The 27,385-nt window shown below is 39.0% G+C and overlaps 1 protein-coding gene across 2 annotated transcripts in view; it reads right to left on the bottom strand.

Moving 5' to 3' along the window:
- The window catches only part of AMPH (amphiphysin), a 211,193-nt gene that overhangs the window by 75,571 nt on the left and 108,237 nt on the right, over window positions 1–27,385 (bottom strand). For both annotated transcript variants that reach the window (XM_070466607.1, XM_020892153.2), the window contains exons 3-5: window positions 16,590–16,644; window positions 8,959–9,053; window positions 5,570–5,665 (exon numbers count right to left, since the gene is read on the bottom strand). In XM_070466607.1, the coding sequence (XP_070322708.1) occupies window positions 5,570–5,665; window positions 8,959–9,053; window positions 16,590–16,644 (246 nt within the window). The remainder of the gene's footprint in view (window positions 1–5,569; window positions 5,666–8,958; window positions 9,054–16,589; window positions 16,645–27,385) is intronic.

Consider the following 27,385-nt stretch of genomic DNA (forward strand, 5'->3'; position numbering starts at 1 on the left):
GTGGGTCAAAGAAGCAAAAACTGGACTTGAACTCAAGAGTCTGGAAATACTATAGATGTTAGACTATATTCTCAAGGCCTTAGCAGCTCAGTTCTAGAGGAATTTGAAAGCAATGGTGCACTGAAAGTAACAATAGCAACAACAAGACTCAAATCCAGCTCAAGCTGCAATTAGCTCTCACATTAATGGCCTGACAACAAAGAATACCCACTTCCACGCATAAATATTATTTCAGTCTTCACTCTTCCATACATGGAGCCTGGCATTCAATCAAAGATTTTGAAACACATACATAAAAAAACAAAAACAAAAAAGGCCCATGAGAAAGGACAAAGAAATCAACAGAAACAAACTCAAACATGACCCAAATGTTGGAAGAATCAATCAGTAATTTTAAAATAACTATGACTAATATGTTAAAGTATCCAGTTGGAAAAGGTAGACAAAATACATAAACAGGTAATTTCAGCAGATACATGGAAACAGTTAAATGAAAATCAAATGAAAGTGCTAAAGACAAAAAAAAAATTTATATGTCAGAGAGGATAAATTTGTTCACTAGACATAAAACAGTTGAGGAAAGAAACTGTACAGTTGAAGGTAACTCAAGAGAAATTATTCTCATTAAACCACAAGGAGAAAAAAAATTAAAAAAAAAAAAACAGAATCAAGTACAAAAGGCCTCTAATATAATACCAAATAGTCTAACATAGTGTAAGTTGGACTTCTCAGAAAGAGATGAGAACAAGAGTCAGAAGAAACATTTGAAGAAACACTAGCCAAACTGCTCAAAATCAAGAATAAAGAAAAACAGCCACTTCTGGGCATACACACCAAGGAAACCAGATATGAAAGAGACATGTGCACCCCAATGTTCATCACAGCACTGTTTATAATAGCCAGGACATGGAAGCAACCTAGATGCCCATCAGCAGACGAATGGATGAGGAAGCTGTGGTACATATACACCATGGAATATTACTCAGCCATTAAAAAGAATTCATTTGAATCAGTTCTAATGAGATGGATGAAACTGGAGCCCATTATACAGAGCGAAGTAAGCCAGAAAGATAAAGACCATTACAGTATACTAACACATATATATGGAATTTAAAACAGAAAATACAAAGGCAAGAATTACAGAAGACTAATTTTCAGAAACTATGCAAGCTAGAATACAATGGAGTAGTATCTTTTAAGCACTGAAAAATAAAAATCAACAGAGACCTTAGAATTCTATTCCAAGTGAAAATACCTCCCCAAAGTAAAGATGAAATAAAGATTCTTTTTTAAGCCAAACATTTGGGGGAACTCACTGCCACATAAGAATTGTAATACCAAGTGGAGCCGTAAAAGAAATGAGTATCAAAAATGAAAAAAAAAAAAAAAAGGCAAATAAGATTTTGGTGTTTTTTTTTTTTTTTTTTTGACTTTAAAATAATTTTTTCTTAGTATTTATTTATTTATTTATGGCTACATCAGGCCTTGTGGCATGCGGGATCCTCACTGTGGTATGTGGGAGCGTGTGGGCTCTGCAGTTTGCAGAGTGCAGACTTAGTTGCCTCGTGGTATGTGGGATCTTAGTTCCCAGACCAGGGATTGAACCTGCATCTCCGGCATTTAAAGGTGGATTCCTAACCACTGTACCACCAGAGCAGTCCCACCTCCTTATATTTTAAACCCTTGTGCCCTCACTTGCCTCACTGATTCCCTGCTCCTGACTCTGGGTTAGTACTCCTTCTAGCAGTGTCCAGGTTTCTGTGACAGACTCTGTCATCCAGATACTCTCTGCACAGACCACTTCCAACTGGTGCTACTGAAAAATTTGGCTGATATACCACATTCATTTAAAACATGCGATGAATTAGTCCAGACAGACCAGAGAGAAGTGTCTGATAAGGTGACAAAGCTCATTATTTTCAGCAGATATCTGTTACCTCCCAAGAAGCACTGACCCTCGAGGCAGTGGCCTTGTGTGACTATGGAAACTCTTACAAAACTCTGCTTTGTGGACTTGGGTGGATTGGGAGCGGGGAGTCTCCTTTAATATCTTCCAAGAAGCAAACCTTGATTCTTTGAAGATAAATTTGATTTTTGAAAAGAGTTAAAATTCAATTACTTCCAAGCCTGGGAAGGTGCACTGGATCATCTTATTTTTTGTTCACAAACAAGAAGTGAAGTAAATAATGTGAGTCATTTTTTTGTGTAACTGACAAGTCAATTACAGAGTACAGCTTACTATGGTAGAAGTTATTATTTTGAAGGCCATCACTCATTTTGACGCATATATTTTCATGTTTGAAGAGCCAATCTTATTTCCTTGCCTATTTGATATTTGGAAAACCTCATCTCCTAAGTAAGGGTAGAGTTAATACACCATAGCTTTTACATAGAAAATGATACAATTCTTATTTAACCATCCAATAGTAAGTTTTATTAAATAAATTTACTAGCTTAATAGTAAATGGTTTTTGTCTTTTTTAAAAAGATTGTTTTCGACACGGATCATTTTTCTAAAGGCTTTATTGAACATGTTACAATATTGCTTCTATTTTTTGTTTTTTTTCTTTTTTTTTTTTTTGTTTTGGTGACAAGGCATGTGGGGATCGTAGCTCCCTGACCAGGGATTGAACCTGTACCCCTGCATTGGAAAGTGAAGTCTTAACCACTGAACCACCAGGGAAGTCCCAATAAATAGTTTAAGTGGTTTATTTAAAAGTACTTCAGATTGCCCACTATGCATTGACCTTACACAGCAAAGAAAATAATTTACTGAAATTTTAAAAATTTCAACAATAATCCCAATTTGGAATTCATTTTGGCCCACTGCTCTAGATATATGCTTAGTGGCTCAGGCATGGCTGCCAAGATAAACTCTAAACTGCATTTTACAGTAACAGCTCACAGCTGTAAGCCTGCCTGGGTTAGTGACAAGCTGGCTCTTATTACAACATTGATGTTAGATGTTAGTGCTGTATAAAAAACTGTAACACCAGGTGCCCTGCCAATCACAGTTGGAAAAGTCAAACATCATCCCCTCATAACTGGTACTTCATAGCCCTTGCTGATGGGTTGCAGTAAATATTTGGAAATCTGCCTGAGGTTACACACAGCCTGTTGATATTAACAAGGGTCAAGGAGGTTAACTGTGTTCCAAGCTTTGAAAATTCTCCACTGTATTTTTAATCATAAGCCCCTTTTCATCAATAACCCATTCATTACATTAAAACTCAACACTCGCTTTATGAAACAACTGAGTCTATATCCACTTCTAACTTCCAGCCACCGAGTAAATGCATACTTCTGTGTATTTTCATAAAAGATAAGTCTTTCGAACACTAGAAACAGCTAGCCCACCTACTCTCCAACTCAAAATTTTCTCTTTCCCAAGATAAACACTGCTGTTTCCCTCACTGTTCATCATATGAAATGCTTTTGCAATTCTCTATCTTGGTTGAAGCCCTATGTGTATGCTCTAATAGTCTACATATGACTTCACAGAAACAGAGAGATTATGTAGGTTCTTTTCATGATGCAGGTAAAACCATGAAATATATTTCATTTATCTTCAGGGCATGCAGCTGGAAAAATGATTCCAGATCTCTTATGTAAAGATGTTTCAGTAAGTGAAAGATCATCCTTATGCTTGCTCCTCCACCACACTGACCCCAGGAAAAGTAAAAATCCCACTGAGTGTTTAGACAGACTGTTAACATAAACCAAAATAATCCATCAGGAGTTTATTTTAATCTATGTTTCAACATAAGTATTTCTGTATCTATTTGTCTTCTGGAATTTTACACTCCTAAAGAGAATGGCTAATTTCCAAATAACTTCCTGGGCAGTACCATAGCAAATAACAAATAAGAAATAAATGCTTCACACTTCTTTTGATGGCATTAAGTTTTGATCCTGAAAGAAACCCAACAACTTTTCAAATGTGTTCTTCTGTAGGCCATCACAATTTTCATTTGCTTTTCAAAGTCATACTATCAAATATTATCTGAATAATTTAGACAAGTTGCAAAGTTCTTTGAAATTTTCCAATAGGAAGACAAACTTTTCTTTTACCTTCTTCTGATCTATTGGGGATTGACTTTCATGAAGATTAATTACCATCCAATAAACAATATTCTAAAGTGTGATAATAATTCTGAGAATCATTGCTCCATAAACACTGCAAATTCCAATATGAAATGTCAAAGTATCTGAAGATGTCTCAAAATGAACTCACTGTGTACAGAATTTTAAAATTTATTTAAAAACTTTTTAATTCTCAGAAAATTTTAAAAACTGACTTAAAACCTCTTCATTAGGATGTAGTTATATAATAACTCAATAAACTATTCTGCTGCCTATGACAATAACATCACTGAGAATTGATATCTAGATTCGTTCTCTGGGATATTTTGCCAACAAAGCTAATGTATCTAGTCTGATTCACTTAGGTTCTTGTCTGGTGCCTCTGGCTTCCCCAAAACTCACTTAAGTATTAGCCAACTAGCATTAGGCATTCTGTGCAGGGCCAAGGAACAAACGTCATTGATTTTGGCCAAGAAGTTTCACTATGTTTCATGGCCAAAGGCAGTTCACATTACTGCAGGTATTTTCCTGGTGTTTGGCAACGTCTATAAAGAAGGTTAGGTGACCATGACTGAAATTTTGTTTTACAGACTATGACCTAATAAATGGGTATTGTTGTAAGCTGCTTAAAAAAAAAAGACCAGGTAAAAATGGAACTTTACATCAAAGGTCACCTAGTAAGATACTGCAAATGCCCATGGATGGTGGTTTACAGCTCCTCGATCTACAGGAAAGGCAGCATGTGGCTGTCTTACCTTGAAGTCCTCTTTCAGCTGGGAAAACAACTGGAGGGTAGATCTATCAAAGCTACCATTTGCTATCTACCAGCCTGATGGCTTAAAAGCCATCTTTACCTTGAGAGTCAATTCTGAATCTGTGATAGTCAATCCTTCATTTGTGTATTTCCCTTTCAATGAATCCAACTGTTAAATAAGACAAATGTTTCAGACAGGATATTTTTAGATCCAGATGCAAATGTGTTTGAAATGCTTACATCTTAAGAATGTGCATGTGTGCTATGAACATACACAAAATACAGAACAAAGGTCAGAGTTTGCTTTCACATTTGCCATGAAGTCTCTCCTTTTCTCGTGACCATGTTTATCCTAATGGAAAGTCTTGCCAAGTCGCATATAATAAAAAGGTTTGAACATAGACTGGAATTTTCTGGTAGCTCTGATTTGTGATCAGATATATATATTTATATATATATATATATATATATATATATATATATATAGGATTGAAAAGAATTCTATAGAGAAATAAAAGATGAAGCAGTTCATTAAAGGGGAAATGTTATTTCTGTAACTATATTTCATTTTATACTGATAGGAACAGAATAAAAATCCCACACTTAAATAAGCAAAAAGTTTCTGTCTTTGATGTTAGCTTGAGAACTTCTAACTCCACTTATCTCCTGCCCATTTTTAATAAGTACATGCAACCATTAAACTCTTCCCTTTATAGCCACAGAATAAAATACCTTTATGTCGGGAAATTGGCCCAGATAGGTGTCCAGTGTCAGCAAGGACCCATCCACTAATTTCTGATGGAAGTCTTCCCATAGCACATCACATTTCTGAAAGAAAAAAGGAAATAAAGAGATGAATGCAGAATTATTTTAATTGGATACCTTTCACCAACTTCTAAAAAGCCTGAAACTATAAAATCAGATAAGTACTATTTCCTTGGATAGTAAATGGTAGAAGGAATGTGGATTATGTAAAAATACCTTAATTTGGCTACCATTTCTAAATTTACAATACTGAATGTATAGGCTACCTAAGGACTCAGCTCATTTAAAACTGTGTTTCTGCTTTTGAATGAATAAGGAATGTATTCAACAGAAGCTTCAAAAAGCCCCTGGTGCTGGTAGTTTAGTTGCTAAGTTGTGTCCAACTCTTGGCAACCCCATGGACTGCAGTCCGCCAGGCTTTTCTGTCCGAGGGATTTTCCAGGCAAGAATACTGGAGTGGGTTGCCATTTCCTTCTCCATCAGAAGGCCCCTAGATCCTTATAAATGGATTTTGGGGCTAAAAGTCTGAAGAAATCCAGTGAAAGAGCTTGCTTCTGAAGCAGTCCATGAAATTAGAAGCCACTCCATACAAACAACAAACCATTGCTGAAGCTTCCACATGGACAGCAGAAAGGGCCCCTACCAGGCATGGCGCAGCAGTTATGATAAACACAGCAACTATCAGATATTAGTATTGTTATAACTACTACTGTCACTGTGTGAAGTCAGAGTTGCTCAGATACATCCGACTCTTTGTGACCCCCACGGACTATAGCCAGCCAGGTTCCTCTGTCCATGGAACGCTCCAGCCAAGAATACTGGAGTGGGTTGCCATGCCCTTCTCCAGGAGATCTTCGCAACTCATGGATCTAACCTGGTCTCCTACATTTCAGGCAGATTCTTTACCATCTGAACCACTAAAGAAGCCCCAAAGTGAAAGTATTAGTGGCTCAGTTGTGTCCAAGTCTTTGCAACCCATAAACATCAAGGCAGTTGGTTAAACACTTTACTTGTCTCTGTGTGTGATTTAATTCTCACAATATTCTTATGAGTAAAGTCTTCCTGTTGCCTTTATGTAGAAGAGAATGCTGAAGCTCAGAGATGATATATAACCTGGCCTAGGTCATGTAGCTGGTAAATGACAGAGTCTGGGTTCAACCCTTGAATGTGAAGCCCACAATCTGTCTCTGACACCAGGCTGCCTCACCAGAACAGGGTTCATGTCCCAGCTGTGTGGCTTTAGAATGAGTTTCAGTTTACCCAATCAAGGGAACTGACAACATAAAGTGCTTCACAGAATCCCAAGCACATAGCAAGTGTGCAAGAACATCACTCCTTATTCTTCCCATCACTACATTTGGGGTCTCCTGACACCATCTACCCTTTCTTTCTCCTTAGTAACAGAACCTCCAGTTTCTGCCAGACTCATGGCCTCCCAGGACACAGACCACATTTATCGGTCTCCACTGCAAGCTAGAGTAGCCATGAGACTAAATTCTGCCAAAAGGATGGACTTAAAGGCAATGTCCTTAAAGGGAGGTTTGTCCTCCATGCTTCCTCCTTCCTGTCACTGGAAGACAGAAATGAGTGCTGATAGCCAGAGCTCAGACAGTCACTTGAAAGTAGAGATGGCATCAGAGATGCAAAGACAGGCCCCTGATGGTCGTGGGTCCCCCCACCGCGCACGGGCTGCCAACCTTCAATGTCCGCCATGGGAGAGAAGTTTCTGTCTTGTTGAAAACCACTTTGTAATGGTTGATTTGCTTCTTTTTCTTTTTCACCTTTTAAAACCCAGTTCTAATTGTTATAGATCCTTATTGGAGAATTTTATGCAACCAAAAAATTTAAATCCACTATACAAAAAGGCTTATATTCTATCTGAGCAGACCCTCTGAACATGCAGTGTCAGCTGCTTCACCTTCAAAAGAGCTCATATTTGGGTCAGCAACTGAAGATTCCCAAAATTCTGGCAGCCACAAGGACCAAGGTAAGATATCAGCTGTTTCCTTAGGAATAAAGGTCAAGTAGTGGCATTTGCCACACACAGAATTGTAACAGTGTTCTGAAAAGCCATTTATGCAAGCTTCTATCATTCCCTTAAAAAGTCTCCTTTTCATAATGAATTTTAAATGCTACACCTCTAATCAGAAATTTACAAAATGAGTTAAACCTTTAAAACATGCTGTTGAAGCAATGTCTTTATATTTAAGAAATGTGAGATGTAATTACTCAAAACAGCATTGAAAAATAGTGTGTGGAGACTGATATTGCCCAATTCACATCCTGAAAGGTTTCAAAAGAAGTTAACAGAGTTAACAAGAGCCTTATTCATTAAAAAAATAATCTCAGTTTCTATCACAGTCATAACAAGATTATGATTTGTGATCAACATGGGGGTGTCAGAATTTTCAGGGAGCAGCCCAGGCGAGTTGTTAACCCATCTTTCCAAAGGCTGCAGAAATGATCAGCATGTCACCTACCAGACCTTCCTGTGGGTTGTGGAGGTCACATCTCTTAGGTCTTCCATGCCTCATGAGAAGCAACAAGCTCCCGTGAAGCATGACAAACAACCACTCTTTGTTTTAACAAAGAACTTGGTCATAAGAAAACTCCTGACAGCAGGATTCCTAATGTCTGTGACAATCACATGCACTGTGCATTAGGTTGAGGGTGTGAATACACAGGCTTTCAGTGTATTATTAGGAGGTAAAATTAATACTCTCACTTTGCAGGAAACTGAAGCCAAAGAAGATTAGAGAACTCACCCAATGTCACATCGTATTCTGCCTTCCTCAAAGCAATAGTAACTCCTTTCTTGCTTCCCAGAGCCAGACAGCCCTGGGCTAGACAGTGTGTTTTAAGTGTTAAGACATGTCTTAGGATAAAGTATTTCATTAGTTAAATTTCTACTCGCAAGCTCTGTCCTCAGTCCTGCAGACTGGCGAATGGACCAGCCAGCAGTAAACTGAAACAGATGCTGTTCTCAGCTCCTGCACCTGCTTTCAAGGAGGGATGGGGAAGGAGAGGCAGAACATAAAATCAAGTCATGAGCCAATTCTCCTGCTGAAATAGGCTAAGAAGTGTAGTAAGGGGCAGAAAAGTGCTACTCTCATGTTGAAGAAAAACAATCTTTAACACACAGCTTTCTACCCAAGTGGTTTTATCATCATGTTCACTCCTCACTATGAGTGAGGATCAATCTGGATGGCAGAACTGAACAGCGCCTTCTGGGTACACGGTGTCCCCTCCTGATGAGGGTATGAAGTGCTGAGAGGGGATAAGTTGAGTGAGTAGGACACGGTGGGACCCGCAGGGAAGCCATCCTGGGCCTCCCGAGCGCTGTGACCAGCTCTCACCTCGCCAACCATTTTCACATCTTCACGCCCATACCAGTCAGGCTCATAGACTTCATGCAGCGACTCGGTGAGCTTCATGGAAGCCTCTTGCATGCCTAGCATTGGAGAAAAGCAATTCCCGTTAGAGAGAGGTGGGTGAAAAGTCTCTTCCTCCTTCCCCTACTTCTCTAAGTGAGAGGGAAAATCTTGAACACTTGCTAAATGTTTAAGAAAAAACTGGGCAGGTACAACTGTTATTTGCATCTGTAGTCACATCTTTCCTGATTCTGATTACAGCACGCACCTTCTTGTATTTACAATAACAGTGAGAGATACAGGATCTTAAAAAAAAAAAAATAAACAAGGCACTGTATTCTGAAAACAATATGTCCTACTAGGTGTGCTGTCACTTGTTAAATGACATGAAACCATAAATGTACAGGACACCTAGAGCTCTTCTCTATAAAATGACAAGAGTCCTAGGAATTAATCCTAAATGAATTTGAATGTTAGAAATAAAGCTTTTTTTTTTTTTTAAGCACACAGAAGCACAATCAATAGGATTGTAGGGTATAATATTTGAAATGTTTTAAGTGGCCTAAATTTAAAAAAATTTTTTTTTAAATAAAAAAATTTCTTTTTAATTAAAAAAATTTCTTTTTCCAATATTATCAAGTTATATATATACAGTTTTAAGTTAGAAGCCTCAGAGAACTTCAAGTTCTTCTGTCTATGGGTCAGAATTTTAATTATTGGTATAATTTGGTATGTTGCAAAAATATGGTTATTAACAATAGTAAAGATACAAAGTTTCCCAGTGTAACATGGTGATATAAAGTATCACTAAGTCTGTTTCAATCTCCCCTTTGCCCCGCCTTCAAAACATGGAGGGAAAACTATGGACTACAGTGGTGACCACTGAGGGCTGGGAACAGACAAGGCGGAGTCTTTGGCTGGAGACCTGGAGAAGTGCCACTTTGGCACCAGACTCTCCCTCATAGCTAGAAGGTGAGCTCTGGCTAAGTTGGTGCCTTGGTCTTTGTCACTAGGAGATATGAAATGGGGCTGGATAGAAGGAGAGGAGAGAAAAACCAGAGTGCCATCATTAGAAAAAAAAAGACACATCTCATAAACTCAATGCCAAAGAATCAAAGAGGGAAAGTTTTTTGTGAAACTGAAAGCTGCAACACTCTAAATTCAACCATGTGTTTGGTGGATTTAAAGCAGTCAGTTTTGGGGTCAACAGTGAAGGAAAAAAGTCAAAATAGAAGATGTCTGAGGAGTTTGAGGTTTTTGAACACAAGCTACCCATTCTCCTTGCTTGGTGCTTGCAATAAATTTTTCTCTCCTCTAGAAAATGAAATTATAAATAAAAATAAGATGTATGAAATGATCAAAGTAATCCTCAAACAATATGTACAAGAGTCACACAATGGAAAATTATTCAGTAACACAAAATAATGAAATCATGCAATTTGCAGCAACATGGAATGGCCTAGAGATGATCAGACTAAGTGAAAGACAAATATATGATATCACTTATATGTGGAATCTAAAAAAAAGACACAAGTGAATTTATTTACAAAACAGAAACAGACTCACAGACTTAGAATACAAACTTATGGTTATCAAAGGAGAAAGGCGGTGGGGAGGACAAATTAGGAGTTTATGACTAACATATACACACGACTTCACATATATCGATGACCAACAAGATCCTACTATATAGCACAGTCAAATATATTCAATATCTTGTAATAATCTATAATGGAAAAGAATATTAAGAAGTGTGTATATATATACACACACATATATGTGTATATACATATAACTGAATCACTTTACTGTACAGCTGAACCTAACAACATTGTAATCAAATATATTTCAATAAATTATTTAAGAAGTAAAATAAAATATTAGCCCCACCCTCTAAAAAAGAGTCAACATCTAATCTGGTATTTCACAATACATTTCCTCTCTCTAGAGGGGCTTCCCTGATAGCTCATTTTGTAAAGAATCTTCCTGCAATGCAGGAGACCCCAGTCCGATCCCTGGGTTGGAAAGATCCCCTGGAGAAGGGGATCCAGTATTCTGGCCTGGAGAATTCCGTGGACTGTATAGTCCATAGGGGTCACAAAGAGTCAGACACAACTGAGCGACTTTTGTTTCACTTCACTTTAGGGGACAGACAATCCCCCGTGTTTTCGCCTGCTAAGATGCAGATGCCTATTTGGCCTTTGCACACAAAAGGTATGAATGTGTTTTGTAGCCACATGAAGTGTGAAAGCCTGTGACCCTCTCTCCATAAAGGGCATATCACTGAACATGTTTAAGGACGCCCTTCACCATGAGGAGCACAAACAACCCACACCAGCTGAAATGACTTGACAACCACAAGAGGAAGCCCAGCAGGGTACTGTGGGAAAGAAGTGATGACTCAGTTCTCTGGGGACACTGATGAACTAGTCTTATAGGTGTAGAGACAGGCAAGTGTTGCATTGTGTGTGTGCTTAGTCATGTCCAGCACTTTGTGACCCTTGGGACTGTAGCCTGCCAGGCTCCTCTGTCCACTGGATTTCCCAGGCAAGAATACTGAAGTTAGTTCCCAATTACTGCTCTTGGGGATCTTCCCAACCCAGGTATCAAACCCACGTCTCCTGAGTCTCCTACATTGCAGGCGGATCCTTTTCCCACTGAGCTACAAAAAGTAATCCAAAAACCTTCATCCATCCTCTAGCACTCTGAGTCCAAGCAAGGAAGAATCTTTTTCTTGTGATGTGGTCTCCACATGTGGTCACTGCTGACCATATGTGGCAGGAATATTTATCTTGAATGTCCATGTTTAACCCGAACCCTAAGCAAACAAATACTAAGAAATGCATCCCTCAAAATCACACCAAAAGTGAGTCACTAGTTAGAACTCTATCATTCAGATGGCAAAAGGCTTGTGAAGTTTCCTTTTAATTCTTCGAGTCAGATGGAAGTTATCAACAGCCACATAGACAAGTTCTTAATGCCTCAAGAGGAAGAAAGATGCATGATGGTATTGCAGAACAAAAACCGTTATGGTGCAAAATGAAACTGGGACTTAAGTTTAAAATAAAATTCTATAAGATCTTACTCTTTGAGGCAAAAACACACAATGTTGCAGTAAATATGTCTATTATCAGCCCAAAATAACTACTAATTGCTGTGTGGATAAGTAGCGGTGTGGGTAATTTGGAAAGAAATTATTTTGACAAAAAGCTGTTTCTACAACCCTCCATAGGAAATACTCTGACAGATAGACAGGTGAACAAAACACAAGTCTTGCTCTTAAAAGACAAAAAGATTGGCATAGATTTAGAATTTCCTCTGGTGGCAGAGCAAAAGAGGAAAAAACATAGCTAAAACCCAAGTTTCCTTCAAAGTAATTTGGCAATATTAAAGCATAATAGATGCTAAGTGGCATTTAATAATATCTAATAGCCAATATTTTCTTGGGCTTTCCAGGTGGCTCACATGGTGAAGAATCCACCTGCAAGGCAAGAGACCTGGGTTCAATTCCTGGTCCAGATGATCCCCTGGAGAAGGGAGTATTTTCTTAAAAGATTAGTGGTTTTCCAAACTATAAGACAAGTATCAAGATTCATACATAGAAGAATGATCATCTTACTACTGGATGGGAACCATTTCCCTCTCACCAAAAATTTGGAGCATCCTAGACCTGTTTTCCAAAGTATTCATCAATAATAAATTATAGTACACACCACATGTTATGGGAATAATACATGAAATGAGCCATAAAAAGCTTATGTTTGTACCTGGCACACATGTGTTCAATAAATGTGAACTATAATTATTAGTAAACTATTAGCCTAGACTTCTAAAAAGTCTACAGTTTCATTTCCTCTAGTTTGTATTTCATACCATTACACTAATTATTTCTAAAATGCTAATCTGATCATGTGACTCATTCCCTCACCTAAAAGAATGTTAAGGACGCCCTTCTCCACTGACAGAATAAAACCCAAGATTTCTTCTACCTGGATAGTCTTTCCAACATCGACCTCTTCCCCTGGCATATCTGATCACCTGGGGACCATGGATGCCCCCCTCTTGGGTTCATTCAGGATAAGTTCTGCAGAAGGACCGTTCCTGACCTGGTCTCCCAGCCCTCAGCTAAGGTGGGAGGACTCTCCTTTGCTGGATAGCACAGAGCACGCCTCTCTTAAACGACACATTTCCCTGCGTATCTGGCCTTTTGTTTATTAGCTTTCTCTGTCACAAGCCCCAGAAGAGCAAACACTGTGTCTCACTCATCTCTGCATCTCTGTCCTCTAGAACAGTGTCAGGCCTATAACTGAGACTCCATGCAATGTTCGCTACTAAAATCAATGAGAGCATAAGATCTCCTACAAAGTCCAAGCCATCAGCAGAAACAACAAAGCCCCACAGGAGTGAATGCCACCCAGAGATTAGGGATAATAAAGAGTAGAGCTCATTGAATCCAATTTCATAGAATGCCCGTAGCAGAGATGTGGGGGGACTTCCGAGAGCAACTGGAGCGCTTTATAGCTCAGGAACATCTGGCACATTTTACAAATGAGGCAGTCAACGGGCTTGGATTATCCCATAGCTGCCTCTCAAAATGGACCCAGGACTCATCACTCTACTGGGTGAGATCTCATTCTCTGTAATGCTGCCTGTATTAAACTGCTCCATTAGTTAGCTAGAGTTCTTCTTGTGAAAACCAGAAAAATGGGCCATGAAAGCACTTTGAAAAAGCAAATTATAATCTACTTAATGCATAACCCTTATCTTTAAGTGTGTTCCCAAAACTGAAAATATGCTCCAAGGAATGCTGATTCTTTCTAAGACTTCGAGAAGCAAAAAAGCATTCTATAATTAAATCAGTGGAAAATGCTGCCCACGCCACAGGCCTATGGGAGATTAGATTAAGGGTTAAGGGTTCTGATAAACTCTGTAGTAAACTGTTTAAAAACTCATTCCAACCAGCCTCTTCCAGAGTCATTTAAACAGAGATCTCTCTCAGAGAATATCGTTAGTCATTCAATCAGCAAAATGTGTGGGGAAGAGCTACTGGACAGTCCTTGCTCCTACATATGTGGATGTCACCATTAGAAGTGGGATGCAGGGCACAGACTGATGGAAGAGTCTCTTCGATGCTGCACCCAATGTCTCCCTGGAGACAAGTCTTCTCACAGTGGATTCTCCCTCCAGACCACATTAAGGAAAAAAAAAATAAGCCAGTCTTTTTAAATAGCATTCTCCATACTAGGGCAATAAAATAGACCAAAATACATTGTCTTGGAAGAGAGATCCAATTCACTCATTCATGTAACAAAAGTATCCACTTTTAAAAATGAGCTAACAAAGAGAAAATCCTATACTCAAAACTGTATGACTTCTTATGTTAAAATCTTGAATCAGCAATGAAAGAATTACCTAGAGTGCCTTCTATTTTCTGACCAAACTGTTATAAATATTTGAGGTTAACTTTTTTAGAGCAGTTAATTATGACCTCTGTGAATTGCGGAGGTTAAATCCTCTTACTTCTTTACAAATGCAAGGTAAGGCTAATGTTACTTAGCCTGTGATGGGTGGTGACGAAGAAGTAACATGCCTAAAACACTTAGTACATAGCCTACCACATAGTAAAGTGAAGTAGCTCAGTCGTGTCCGACTCTTTTCGACCCCATGGACTGTAGTCTACCAGGCTCCTCCGTCCATGAGATTTTCGAAGCAAGAGTACTGGAGTGGGTTGTCATTTCCTTCTCCAGAGGATCTTCCTGACCCAGAGATCGAACCTGGGTCTCTCATTAAAAAGCAACAGATGTAAGTTGCCATTACTCCATTGTACAAATGAACTCGAATTATGAAACAATGCAATACTGATGGCTATATAGTTCAAAGACAGTACAAGGGAAAAGCAAGGTCTCAGGAAACTCAGAGACCAGATGGTGCATTTCACCCCTGCTATTTAGTAAGCCCATGACCCTAGACAAGCTATTTGACCCTTCTATGCCTGGCTTTTTAACAATAAAATGAAGATAAATGAAGTACCTGCCTCATAGAGTTGTCAGGTGAATTGAAATTATATGACTGGTTTATAAAATAATAAAAGCTTAAATACATCTTAGTTTAAAAATTACTTCCACTAATTTTGATTTTTATGACTAATTTTTATTAAGAGTTTCATTATGTAGCTATAACTTTGTAATCAATTTCATACATCCATACATTGAAACTGTTAAGAATAAGTTCTTGGAAATGAAACTAGTGTATCAAAAGGCATGCCCCCACACACACACAAAATCAAAAATCACATATAAAAGCCTTTGCCAAATCCCTCTTCAGGAAAGCAGTCTTATCAGAAGTGTACAAAAGGAGTCCATTTCCCACAGCTCTGCCAATGCTAGGCATTACAGCTTTGTTTTGAGTCTTTTTTTTTTAAACTTTTTATGTCTTTGAACACTTAGAAGAAAAATAACATCTTCTCCCTTTGATATCATTTTATATTCTTTGAATACTCAGGACAAGCACTTTTTACATTTATTACCCATCTACAGATCTTCTTATATTAATTTTCTCTCCATATGTTCTACTCAGTTTTTCTTTTGATCCACTAATCTTCATTTAGCTTACTGACTGAGCTCTTTATATCCTGGCTCACTTTGATTAAAATATGCTGCCAAAATAATTTTTTAAACATTGTGTACATTAATGAGGTCAAATCTCTCAAACTTGCCCTTTCCAATTTCTGCCTTCTGGGGGAGCCTTGTAAAGACCCTGTCACCGGAGACTGGAGATAAAGTCTACTGTATTTTATTCTGGGACTTGAGCGCATCTCTTTGTCTACATATTTAAATCTTCACTATATTTGGAAATGAGAAGGAGAGAATAAAGAGTGAGGTTGGGAATCTCACTTTTTTTCTGAGTGTTTGGCCAGTTTACCCAAGACTCATTGTCAGATGATCCATTCTCTCCCCACTAATCTCAAAATCTGCCTTATCACGCACCGTGGGTGCACTTGAATCTGACCCAGTGCCAGCAACTGGATATCTCCGGAGGCAGAAATAGAGTACCCAACCTGATTCCTCTCTTCACTCTCCACCACTAGCCTTATTTCCTTGCCTTGAATATCAAGAGACTAGAAACAACAGCAGAGCCTCTTTCCCCCTACAGTGGCAGGGTTGCAGGTGCAGCCGGTCCCCACAAGTCATAGGCAATTCAGGGCCATGTTTCATGTTAATGCTGCTGTCATCCCTTGCCCGCTCCTGCTAGAGGGCTTATGTGCAAGTCTAAGAGCGTCCAACTCTTGGGACATACTCTCCCTTGGGATGAAACCAGCTGCAGCTTTTCTTAAACAAGGTCTGCAGCTCACTCTGTCTAACAACTCTTCCTAGAAAGCTCTGGCACATGGGAGGCACTTATTCCTAGTTTCCAGCATAAGGAAACTTATTTTCCTTATATACCTGATTATCATTTCAATGGGAACTGGGGAGTAGGTAGAATGGAACACCTGTGCTCCAGTACCCATCCTGCCAGAAAGCCAAATGGCTTTCTAATTAACACTCGATCCTGTCACTCTTGAATTCCAAGAACAACCTGTGCTTGGTAACATGCAGTAAACAACCCATACACATTACCTTTGATAGCTGCTAAGTATCCTCGGAGTTCTCGCTGAAGTCTGGTACCCTCGGCCTGAAAACACACAAACACAGAGATCTTCAACATCTTGTTTACATTTTGCATGCAAACATGAGAGTATTTTTACCAGAAGCTCATTCTTGAAAGAAAATAAATATGTGAATTCAGACTGAACAAGATATCCATTACTCTAGATACTTACAGAGATTTTATTCAGCTTAAGAGGGAATAAGACTTTGCTAAGAATAGAAACTGTGACCCACCATACAGCCTTCTATACATTCAAGAGCTAGTGAGTCTCTCAATTTTGACACACAGGTTACAAGGTAGAAAATTTACCACCACTGTTCACTGTTTAATATGGTAGCTACTAGCCCAAGGTTGTCACGTGTTTACAATGTAGCTAGCCAGAATGCAGATGTACTGTAAGTATAAAATACTTACCAGGTTACAGAGATTTAGTACCAAAAACATACACACACACACACACATATATATATACATATATCATTAATATATTCTAGATAGACTGTAGATTAATATAACATTTTGGAGATAATGCATTAAACTATATTATTAAGATTCATTGTAACTCTTTTCAGTTTTTCTTAAACTGAAGTATCATGCATGCTCAGTCGCTCAGTCATGTCCGACTCTCTGCAACCCATGGACTGTATAGCCTGCCAGCCTTCTCTGTCTGAGGAATTTTCCAGGCAAGAATACAGAAGTGGGTTGCCACGTCCTTCTCCAGGGGATCTTCTCGACCCAGGGATCAAACACGAGCTGGTTTATAATACTGTGTTAGTTTCAAGTGTACAGCATCTTTTTACTTTTTAAAAGTAAAATTTTTACTAGAAAATTTTAAATTATGAATGTGGTATGCATTATATTCCTACTGGACATCACCAAAATAGAGAAATTGTTAAATTGTAAATTTTGGCCTATGAATACTTGTTTTGGTTTGGAATGTATTTAGAAACTCAAAGACTCTAAGACTAGGATTAGATTCTGGTCTGGAGTTACTCAGGAAATGTTAATGGTAGCGTGGAGAAATGAGGCAGGGAGGGAAAGAGAGGTAACTCAAGGTGCACTAAGAAGCAAGTTTCCACAGTGGGCAGTCCTGCCTTAATTCAACTAGGGAACTCTAGGAGACAGACTCCAACACCCTACAGACATCCTCACCAAGGGGCAAGTGAGTTGGGGCATTTAATATCATCTCCTGTTGGACATTGGCTAATGGCTGCTTCTTAAAATGAAAGTGAAAGTCGCTCAGTCATGTCCGTCTCTTGTGACCCCATGGAATAGTCCATGGAATTCTCCAGGCCAAAATACTGGAGTGGGTAGCCTATCCCTTCTCCAGAGGATCTTGCCAGCCCAGATGTCAAACCAGGGTCTCCTGCATTGCAGGCAGGTTCTTTACCAGCTGAGCTAGCAAGGACCCCGAAGCCTGATTCTGGGGAACATGAATTCCCCATTAATCCACACAGGGGCAGACAGGTCTCCAGGAACCACAGTAAGACCTCAATCAAAGGGTTCTGCTGTTGGCAACTACAAGTCATCCAGTGGGCTCAGAAAAAGTAGCTACTAAAGGCATATAGCTGGCCACCAACAGTATTGTCTATGACACTGCAAGGAAACACATCAAAAAAGTGTATTTTAACTGCACAGTCATTGAACAGAAGTACACAGAACTAGCAGATAGAATGACTCCACCTTGAAAATTAATACGATTACAGCTATTGTATAACTCTAACTCGATAGTTAATAATACACCCACTAATATAGTAACTATAATGGTCATATTCATTTCAACAAGCATTTGTTAGAATTTACCAAAAAGGAATCCCTTAGAAGAAATGAAGTAGCCCTCATAGTGAACAAAACAGTCTGAAACGCAGTACTTGGGTGCAATCTCAAAAATGACAAAATGATCTCTGTTCATTTCCAAGGCAAACCATTCAGTATCACAGTAATCCAAGTCTATGCCTCAACCACTAATGCCAAAGAAGCTGAAGCTGAATGATTCTATGAAGACCTAGAAGACCCTCTAGGAGAAGGCAATGGCAACCCACTCCAGTAATCTCGCCTGGAAAATCCCATGGACAGAGAAGCCTGGTAGGCTGCAGTCCATGGGGTCGCTAAGAGTCGGACACGATTGAGCGACTTCACTTTCACCTTTCCTTTCATGCACTGGAGAAGGAAATGGCAGCCCACCCCAGTGTTCTTGCCTAAAGAATCCCAGGAACGGGGGAGCCTAGTGGGCTGCCGTCTATGGGGTCGCACAGAGTTGGACACGACTGAAGTGACTCAGCAGCAGCAGCAGCAGCAGCACAAGACCTTCTAGAACTAACACCCAAAGAAGATGTCCTTTTCATCATAGAGGACTGGAATGGGAAAGTAGGAAGTCAAGAGATACCTGGAGTAACAGGCAAGTTTGGCCTTGGAGTACAAAGTGAAGCAGGGCAAAGGCTAACAGAGTTTTGCCAAGACAACATACTGGTCATACTAAACACCCTCTTCCAACAACACAAGAGACACCTCTACACATGGATATCACCACGTGGTCAATATTGAAATCAGATTGATTATATTCTTTGCAGCTGAAGAAGGAGAAGCCCTATATAGTCAGCAAAAACAAGATCAAGAACCGACTATGGCTCAGATCATGAACTCCTTACTGCAAAATTCAGACTTAAATTGAAGAAAGTAGGGAAAAACACAAGACCATTAAGGTATGACCTAAAACAAATCTCTTGTGATTATACAGTGGAAGTGACAAATAGATTCAAGGGATTAGATCTGATATACAGAATGCCTGATGACTGTGGATGGAGGCTCATGACATTGTACAGGAGGCAATGATCAAGACCATCCCCAAGAGAAAGAAATGCAAAAAGGCAAAATGGTTGTCTGAGGAGGCCTTACAAATAGCTGAGAGAAGAGAGAAGCTAAAGGCAAAGGAGAAAAGGAAAGATATACCTATCTGAATGCAGAGTTCCAAAGAATAGCAAGGAGAGATAAGAAAGCTTTCCTCAGTGATCAAGGCAAAGAAACAGAGGAAAACAATAGAATGGGAAAGACTAGAGATCTCTTCAAGAAAATTAGAGATACCAAGGGAACATTTCATGCAAAGATGTCCACAATAAAGGACAGAAACAGTATGGACCTAAAAGAAGCAGAAGATATTAAGATAGAGGTGGCAAGAATACACAGAAGAGCTAAACAAAAAGATCTTCATGACCCAGATAACCACGATGGTGTGATCACTCACCTAGAGCCAGACATCCTGGAATGTGAAGTCAAGTGGGTCTTAGGAAGCATCACTACAAACAAAGCTAGTAGAGGTGATGGAATTCCAGTTGAGCTATTTCAAATCCTCAAAGATGATGCTGTGAAAGTGCTGCTCTCAATAAGCCAGCAAATTTGGAAAACTCAGCAGTGTCTACAGGACTGGAAAAGGTCAGTTTCATTCCAATTCCAAAGAAAGGCAAGGCCAAAGAATGCTCAAACTACCGCACAATTGCACTCATCTCACATGCTAGCAAAGTAATGCTCAAAATTCTCCAAGCGAGGCTTCAACAGTATGTGAACCAAGAATTTCCAAATGTTCAAGCTGGATTTAGAAAAGGCAGAGGAACCAGAGATCAAATTACCAACATCCGTTGGATCATAGAAAAAGCAAGAGAGTTCCAGAAAAACATCTGCTTTATTGACTAATCCAGAGCCTTTGACTGTGTGGATCACAACAAACTATGGAAAATTCTTCAAGAGATGAGAATACCAGACCACCTGACCTGACTCCTGAGAAATCTGTATGCAGGTCAAGAAGCAACAGTTAGAATTGGACATGGAACAACAAACTGGTTCCAAATCAGGAAAGGAATATGTCAAGGCTGCATATTGTCACCCTGCTTATTTAACTTATATGCAGAGTACATCATGTGAAATGCTGGGCTGGATGACACACAAGCTGGAATCAAGATTGCTGGGAGATATAACCTCAGATATGCAGATGACATCACCCTTATCGTAGAAAGTGAGGAGGAACTAAAGAGTCTTGTGATAAAAGTGAAAGAAAAGTGAAAAATCTTGCTTGAAACTCAACATTCAAAAACTAAGATCATGGCATCTGTTCCCATCATTTCATGGCAAATAGATGGGGAAACAGTGGAAACAGTAAGAGACTTTATTTTCTTGGACTCTGCAGATGGTGATTGCAGCCATGAAATTAAAAGATGCTTGCTCCTTGGGAGAAAAGCTATGACTAACCTAGACAGCATATCAAAAAGTAGAGACATTACTTTGCCAACAAAGGTCCATCTAGTCAAAGCTATGGTTTTTCCAGTAGTTATGTATGGATGTGAGAGTTGGATAAAGAAACTGAGCGCCAAAGAATTGATGCATTTGAACTGTGGTGTTGGAGAAGACTCTTGAGAGTCCCTTGGATGGCAAGGAGATCACACCAGTCAATCCTAAAGGAAATCAGTCCTGAATATTCATCAGAAGGACTGATGCTAAAGCTGAGGCTCCAATACTTTGGCCACCTGATCCGAAGAACCAACTGTTTAGAAAAGACCCTGATGCTGGGAAAGACTAAAGGCAGGAGGAGGAGAAAGGGATGACAGAGAATGAGATGGTTGGGTGGCATCACCATCTCTATGGATATGAGTTTGAACAAGCTCCAGGAGTTGGTGATGGACAGGTAAGCCTGGAGTGCTTCAATTCATGGGGTTGCAGAGTTAGACAGGACTGAACGACTGAACTGAACTGAACCAAAAAAGAAAGGATGAAGAGAAAAAAACTACTTCCTTCAGTAAATTACTGTCTTGTAGAGGAACTAAAATATCTATAGGGAAAATTGCATCTCAAAGCAGATTGTGTTAACTCTGAATAGTCATCCAGAGTGTTTGGGAGTATAAAGGAAAGATAAAATGCCCAGTGCATTGAAAAACAGATAGTGATTAATACAAATAAACTCCAAAAAAAAGTGTTTAAGACCATGCTGGACTCCAAAATAAATTCTGGAAGAGAATATTTTCCTAGATGTTATAATGCAGGTATAGTGACATTATTTCTCTAAAGTCTATGTAAAACTCTAGTGAGGTTTTCTTTACCTGCCTTAAGCTCAAGCTATTTTTACAACTCTGTAAATCCAGGTATTACTAGATGAAAGCTTAATGTTAAGTCAATTGTTAGCACATATAACCTTCAACATGAATGGTGGTATTCAGAATGGCAACATAGAAATCATCAGAGTTCTAAACAACTGACTCCCTTTCTTGTGGCTCACTATGGCTGGATATGAAACTCTAGGTTTCCTTTGTCCTTCTGAGCCACTCAGAAATACAGTGTGAAAGCAAACTGCTGCATGCTAGATGGTTGGATGGCATCACCCGCTCAATGGACATGAGTTTGAGCAAGCTCCGGGAGTTGGCGAAGGACAGGGAAGCCTGGCGTGCTGCAGTCCATGGGGTCACAAAGAGTCGGACATGATGGAGAAACTGAACAATAGTGGCTTTCCAAAACATCAAAGTATAGTGTAAAACTGTAGGCAAATGATAAGGAGAATGAAGAAGAATGTTAATGATAAACACTTGGGTAAAGGTAGAAGATAAGAAGGATCCAGAGAAGAAACAGGTAGATTAAGCCAAGGTCCCCAACATGAACATGAAGAGAATCTGAGGGAAAAAGAAGGAAGCCTTTTCCAGTTGATTATCTATTTTGTGACAGGTACTGTGTAAGATTCTAAGTGTATAAAATACTGAAAAGATATCTTGGGGGAGATTTTATTATTGTCACATCTACACTGTGCCTCCCTACCAGATCTGCTTAGGGGAGGATTACAGTTCCTGCCCCATCAACATCAAGCTTGGTTGTAGGACTTGACTTGGTTAATGAAATGTGAGTGGAAGTGCCCATGGGCTACTTCTGAGCAGAAGGTGTAAGAACCATCGCATATTCCTACCATGTCTTTTCCCCTTTAATATGAACCCCATAATGTTCCGGGCTGGGGTTGCTTCTCCAGCCTGGATCTCAGAGTGAAGGGAAGATGAAGAACACGTCTATGTACGTTTTCATAAGTGAGAAACCAACCTGCTCTTAAAAGCCAACGAGGTATTGACACCACAGCAATACCGTAAAAAGCCTGATACCATGGTTCACCATCAAGAGCGGAAATGCAGAAAGGCAGAGGAGGTTGAAATCTAACAATAACAGCAATAAAAAAAAAAAAAGCCAGTGGAGTTACTGAGCAGAAAAGCATTAAAGGTATTTACAGAAACACTTCAGAAAGGAACTCAAGTTGAAAAGATGATGAACAAAGTGAATGGCTTAGCAAATGGAGTTTGAGAGGCAGTCATGTAATTGATAGAGGTAGCATAGTACTGAGAGAGGACAGCAAGGCCAGAATCATTTGTCCCAACAGATGGCAGATTATTTAGAGAAAATAATATGTGATCTCCAGATATGTGATCTACCCAGGCAGATCTAGAACCAGGCTGATCTAAAGCCTACATCCTAAAAGGGGCAATTAGGAAGGTATGACTCCTCTAAGGCCACAGTTTTCAAAATAAGTTAAGTGTAGAGTTTGGGGGTACTTAATGGTTTGTCTAGGTCACTTATAGCCACAAAATAAACCTAAAACATCTCTGTGGAACATCCATTTATTGAGGTTGAAGGAAGCTAACAGATAAATCATTACTTTGCCACCACTAAGCCACTTTGTTATGATGTAAAATGAAAAACTGCATAGAGATGAAACAGAACTTCACAGATGTCTCCTGTCTTCAGACATCTGCTTTAGGGCTCTGCTCTACTGCTGTTCTGCTCCTTCCCTAGGAGAATGCAAGAAGTACTTAGCTAAGGCAGGCCTCATGTCTCACCCAGAAGGATGCTCTCCCTGCAGGAAGTAATACAAAGCCAACCAGAGTAAATGGTGGTTCTGAGTTACCAAGACTGCCTAGAGTACCTGGAAACAATAAAAGAACAGTGTGGAAGGGCATTCTTTTCCCAAATATTTAAGGAATAAAGCATGTCAAATTAAGTCCACTACTAAGTCTCTGCCTTTTCTTTGAGCACTAGAAGGACAATGAAATATTCAGGTTCTAATCTATACAATGAATTCACGATAACCCTATATGCAAAACAGAAAAAGAGACACAGATGTATGGAACAGACTTTTGGACTCTGTGGGAGAAGGCGAGGGTGGGATGTTTCAAGAGAACAGCATGTATATTATCTAGGGTGAAACAGATCACCAGCCCAGGTTGGATGCATGAGACAAGTGCTCGGACCTGGTGCACTAGGAAGACCCAGAGGGATCGGGTGGAGAGGGAGGTGGGAGGGGGGATCGGGATGGGGAACACATGTAAATCCATGGCTGATTCATGTCAGTGTATGACAAAACCCACTACAATACTGTAAAGTAATTAGCCTCCAACTAATAAAAAATAAAAAATAAAAAAAATAAAATTAAAAAAAATTTTTTTTAATAAATTAAGAATCCCAGGAGAAATGTTAAATATTGTGTGTGGAAGAAAGTTCAAACTATATAATAATGGCTTAACTAGATGAGTTCAATTTAACTAGATAAACTGGAAGCTAATTTAAATAACTTTATTCTTCTCCAATTATTAACATTCCTGATTTCTCCCATGAGTATTAAGGTTCATAAAGCATTTGGTAATAACCATATTGAATTTCATATAAAGTTCTGCCTGAGTCGAAAAAGTATAAGTCTCTGGAGAGAAATTTTTCACCTACAATATATCACAGAGTAGTTCTTTTGCACAAAACCTATTGCATAATAAAATTCTTGCATCATTATTCTATCTGAATCACAAGTAAGGTTTAAATGAGAAATAAATTCTTATAGCACTGCTAAGATTTCACTGAATCTAAAGTTCATTCCACATTCCTCTGAAAATTTCCATTTCAGTAATTCATCCTTGAATTATGTATTGTGCATGTTTATGTGTACAGAAAAGAAATTCAAAATTCCACAACCTTGAGAATTTTTCCTGCTATTTCTTAATATTGTTATCAACAGGACAAGATAAAATTATTATTTTAACTCTTGGTCACACTCTCCTCAGGGTTTATGGGCAAGTGAATCTTATTATAATTAAGTTGTCTGCATTGCCTACTAATACTCCTATTTGGAAAAGATCCAAGAAGGATTCACCACCCACCTGGCATATAGTATAATAACATGGCCTTGCTGTTACTCAGAGGTTCTTCATTTTTTCAAATGAATCATTTATCAGTGTCAGAAGCAGCTGCCTCTCAAGCCCAGAAGGTCCCCCAGGCCTCACTTTCTTCCCACACAGCCTGAGGGAGTGACTTGTTTCTCCCTCCTCATTAAAGCTACTTCCACCCACTCCCTCCCTTGGATGTCACGCCCTCACAGGGCTGGGGAGAAGAAAGCTGTCTCCCCAGTCTTCTCTTTCCTGGCTGTCCTGGAAAATAACCCAGGGTCATTTTGGGTTTCATCATGAAGCCACCAAGAATTAATAGGCAAGCAAAAGTGTTCATGGTTTTAAAAGCTTACAAAGGTCTGAGAATCATCGCCTCGTTTAAAAAAAAAAAAAAATCCCTTTTTTCTCTTGCTAAGTGGTCTCTTGAAGCTGTTGCTTTCTTCCCCTAGTCCTGTGAGCACCTCTCATGGTAATCTGCCTCTAAGGATTAGACTGAAGTATAAAATCTAATTAAATAGCTGGAGAAAGAATGCGGCAGGCACACCACCAAGGTTTCAGGTATCTCTGTTACCCAATACAAAGAAATTACATTCCATATCTAATTGAATGTGTTTCCAAGTTGTTTTACATCAGATTGGTCCTCAGAAACACCAGTTTCTTAATTATTTGTTTGTATGTCTTCAGGGGAGGGGAGGGCAGAGAAGGGTGGCCAGATCCATACAGGTTGGGCTCTTGGGCAGTTCTCACATAAGTCTCTCTTCAGCACCCCGGACAGCTCCCAGACTCGGCTGTTCTTAAACTTTCAAGAATTAATCTATGCAGTATCAAAGGACCAACTGTAAAGACTACCACGTCAAAGTTTCCTACTGCACTTTGGTAAGCACAAAGCAGTGTTACGGACAGATTTCCTACAAGTTGAGCCAGGTTCCTGGTAAGGAAAGCTACCACAGACTGACACGCAAAAATAGTGTCTCAAAGTCCTACAACTATGGCAAACTGTCTCTGGGCATTGGGCTTAAAAACAGGACTGCATTAAGCTATGATGAATAACATTTGAAGATTAGGGTCATGTCTTTTACTGTTTAGGTACATTAAATTCCAAAGCACTAAAAAGATATTATATATACTTATGCCCAGGACTTCAGGAGCCAATACAGAGGTAAAGTTTTGTTAGCTCACTTTGCCCAGTTACTTTTGCCTGAAAGAAAGAAGACAAACGTGAGACATTAATTTCACCAGATTGTATATACAATTCACAGAATGAATTAACTAAACTCATGGCAACAGTGTCTATAAATTCAGGGGCACCATGTCCCATACTATAATACCATGTGCATGACACCTTTGTTCAGGGAATATATACCACTGTGTCCCTGAGTGTACTTGCAAAACCAAATCCAGTGCATTTTATTTGCAAGATTATACAGGTCAAGCTAAACATCTTAAGGCAACAGGTATGTAATACCTATTAATAGAGCCATGTTTTGTTGAATTGACTTGTTAAAATATGGTAAATGTAATACTGATTTATTTTTAGAGGTAACTTTTGTTTTAAAAATGGGAAAAAAAGCAAGCAGCATCCACAAGACAGAAAAATTTTTATTAAATATCCTTTTTAACTAAGAAACTGTGAGTTGATGATTAAAAAGGAGTCCAAGTGGAAGGCCAAAAGCACTAACAGATGTATGAAACCTGGATCTGAAGAGATATAACTTCAAAAATTGGGATTTCACAACAGTAAGTCCCATCTGTTCGCCTGTGATCATGAACCTATAGAAGTTGCCAGAGTTACATTATTATTTTTGTCCTTTACTGACATTATTTTTTCTCCTGAAAAGGCTAAGTAACACATCAAAATTAAAATTGGCTCAATTTCTCAGAGTTCAGACAGGTTAACTCAATCTTAAAAGTCATGTGAGTACATTTTGTGATCATTTTTGAAACTGAGAAGATAATTAGATTATCAAGGAGATGAGATTTAATGGAGTCATAATCAGCAACTTGATGAACAGATGACTAATAATGTCTGAATCCACTTACGATCAAAGACCACATTAGGCTGCTCAACACTCCAGGCACTCTTGGTTTACTAAGAAATAATGCTCTATTCTGACAAGTTCAGGTTCCGGTTCAGTTGGAAGATGAGAGTTTTTCAAAAGTAAAAGCAGCAGGATCTCAGGAACATACATTTTTTGCTTCCTTGCTTTGAGCTCTTTGTAGCTACAGGAGCTCTCATTAAGAAACTAGCATTGATTTCATAAATTGATTTCTTTATTTTTAAAAATTTCTTTTGCAAATCTTCATGCAAAAGATACAAGATAGACAGGAGATTGAGTGCATTTTGAAATCACATTTCTGGACAGTAGGGGGTGGTACACAGAAGGAAGAGACATCAAAGAGGACATCTCAGCTTCTACAGTTTTATTCAAGATTCATGGCCCAATTTCCAGCTATCCTTGTCAGCATCCCCAAGAGCACCTATGATCTGAAAACCAAATCAAATACCTTTTGCCTTTCAACAAAGTAAAATTAGAAAGCTAGCTAGCAATTACACGTACCATTTTCCATGTATTTCCCTTAAGCCAACTAACTTGAGTTTA

Source organism: Odocoileus virginianus, chromosome 1, assembly GCF_023699985.2.
Source record: "Odocoileus virginianus isolate 20LAN1187 ecotype Illinois chromosome 1, Ovbor_1.2, whole genome shotgun sequence".
Classification (NCBI taxonomy): Eukaryota; Metazoa; Chordata; class Mammalia; order Artiodactyla; family Cervidae; genus Odocoileus; species Odocoileus virginianus.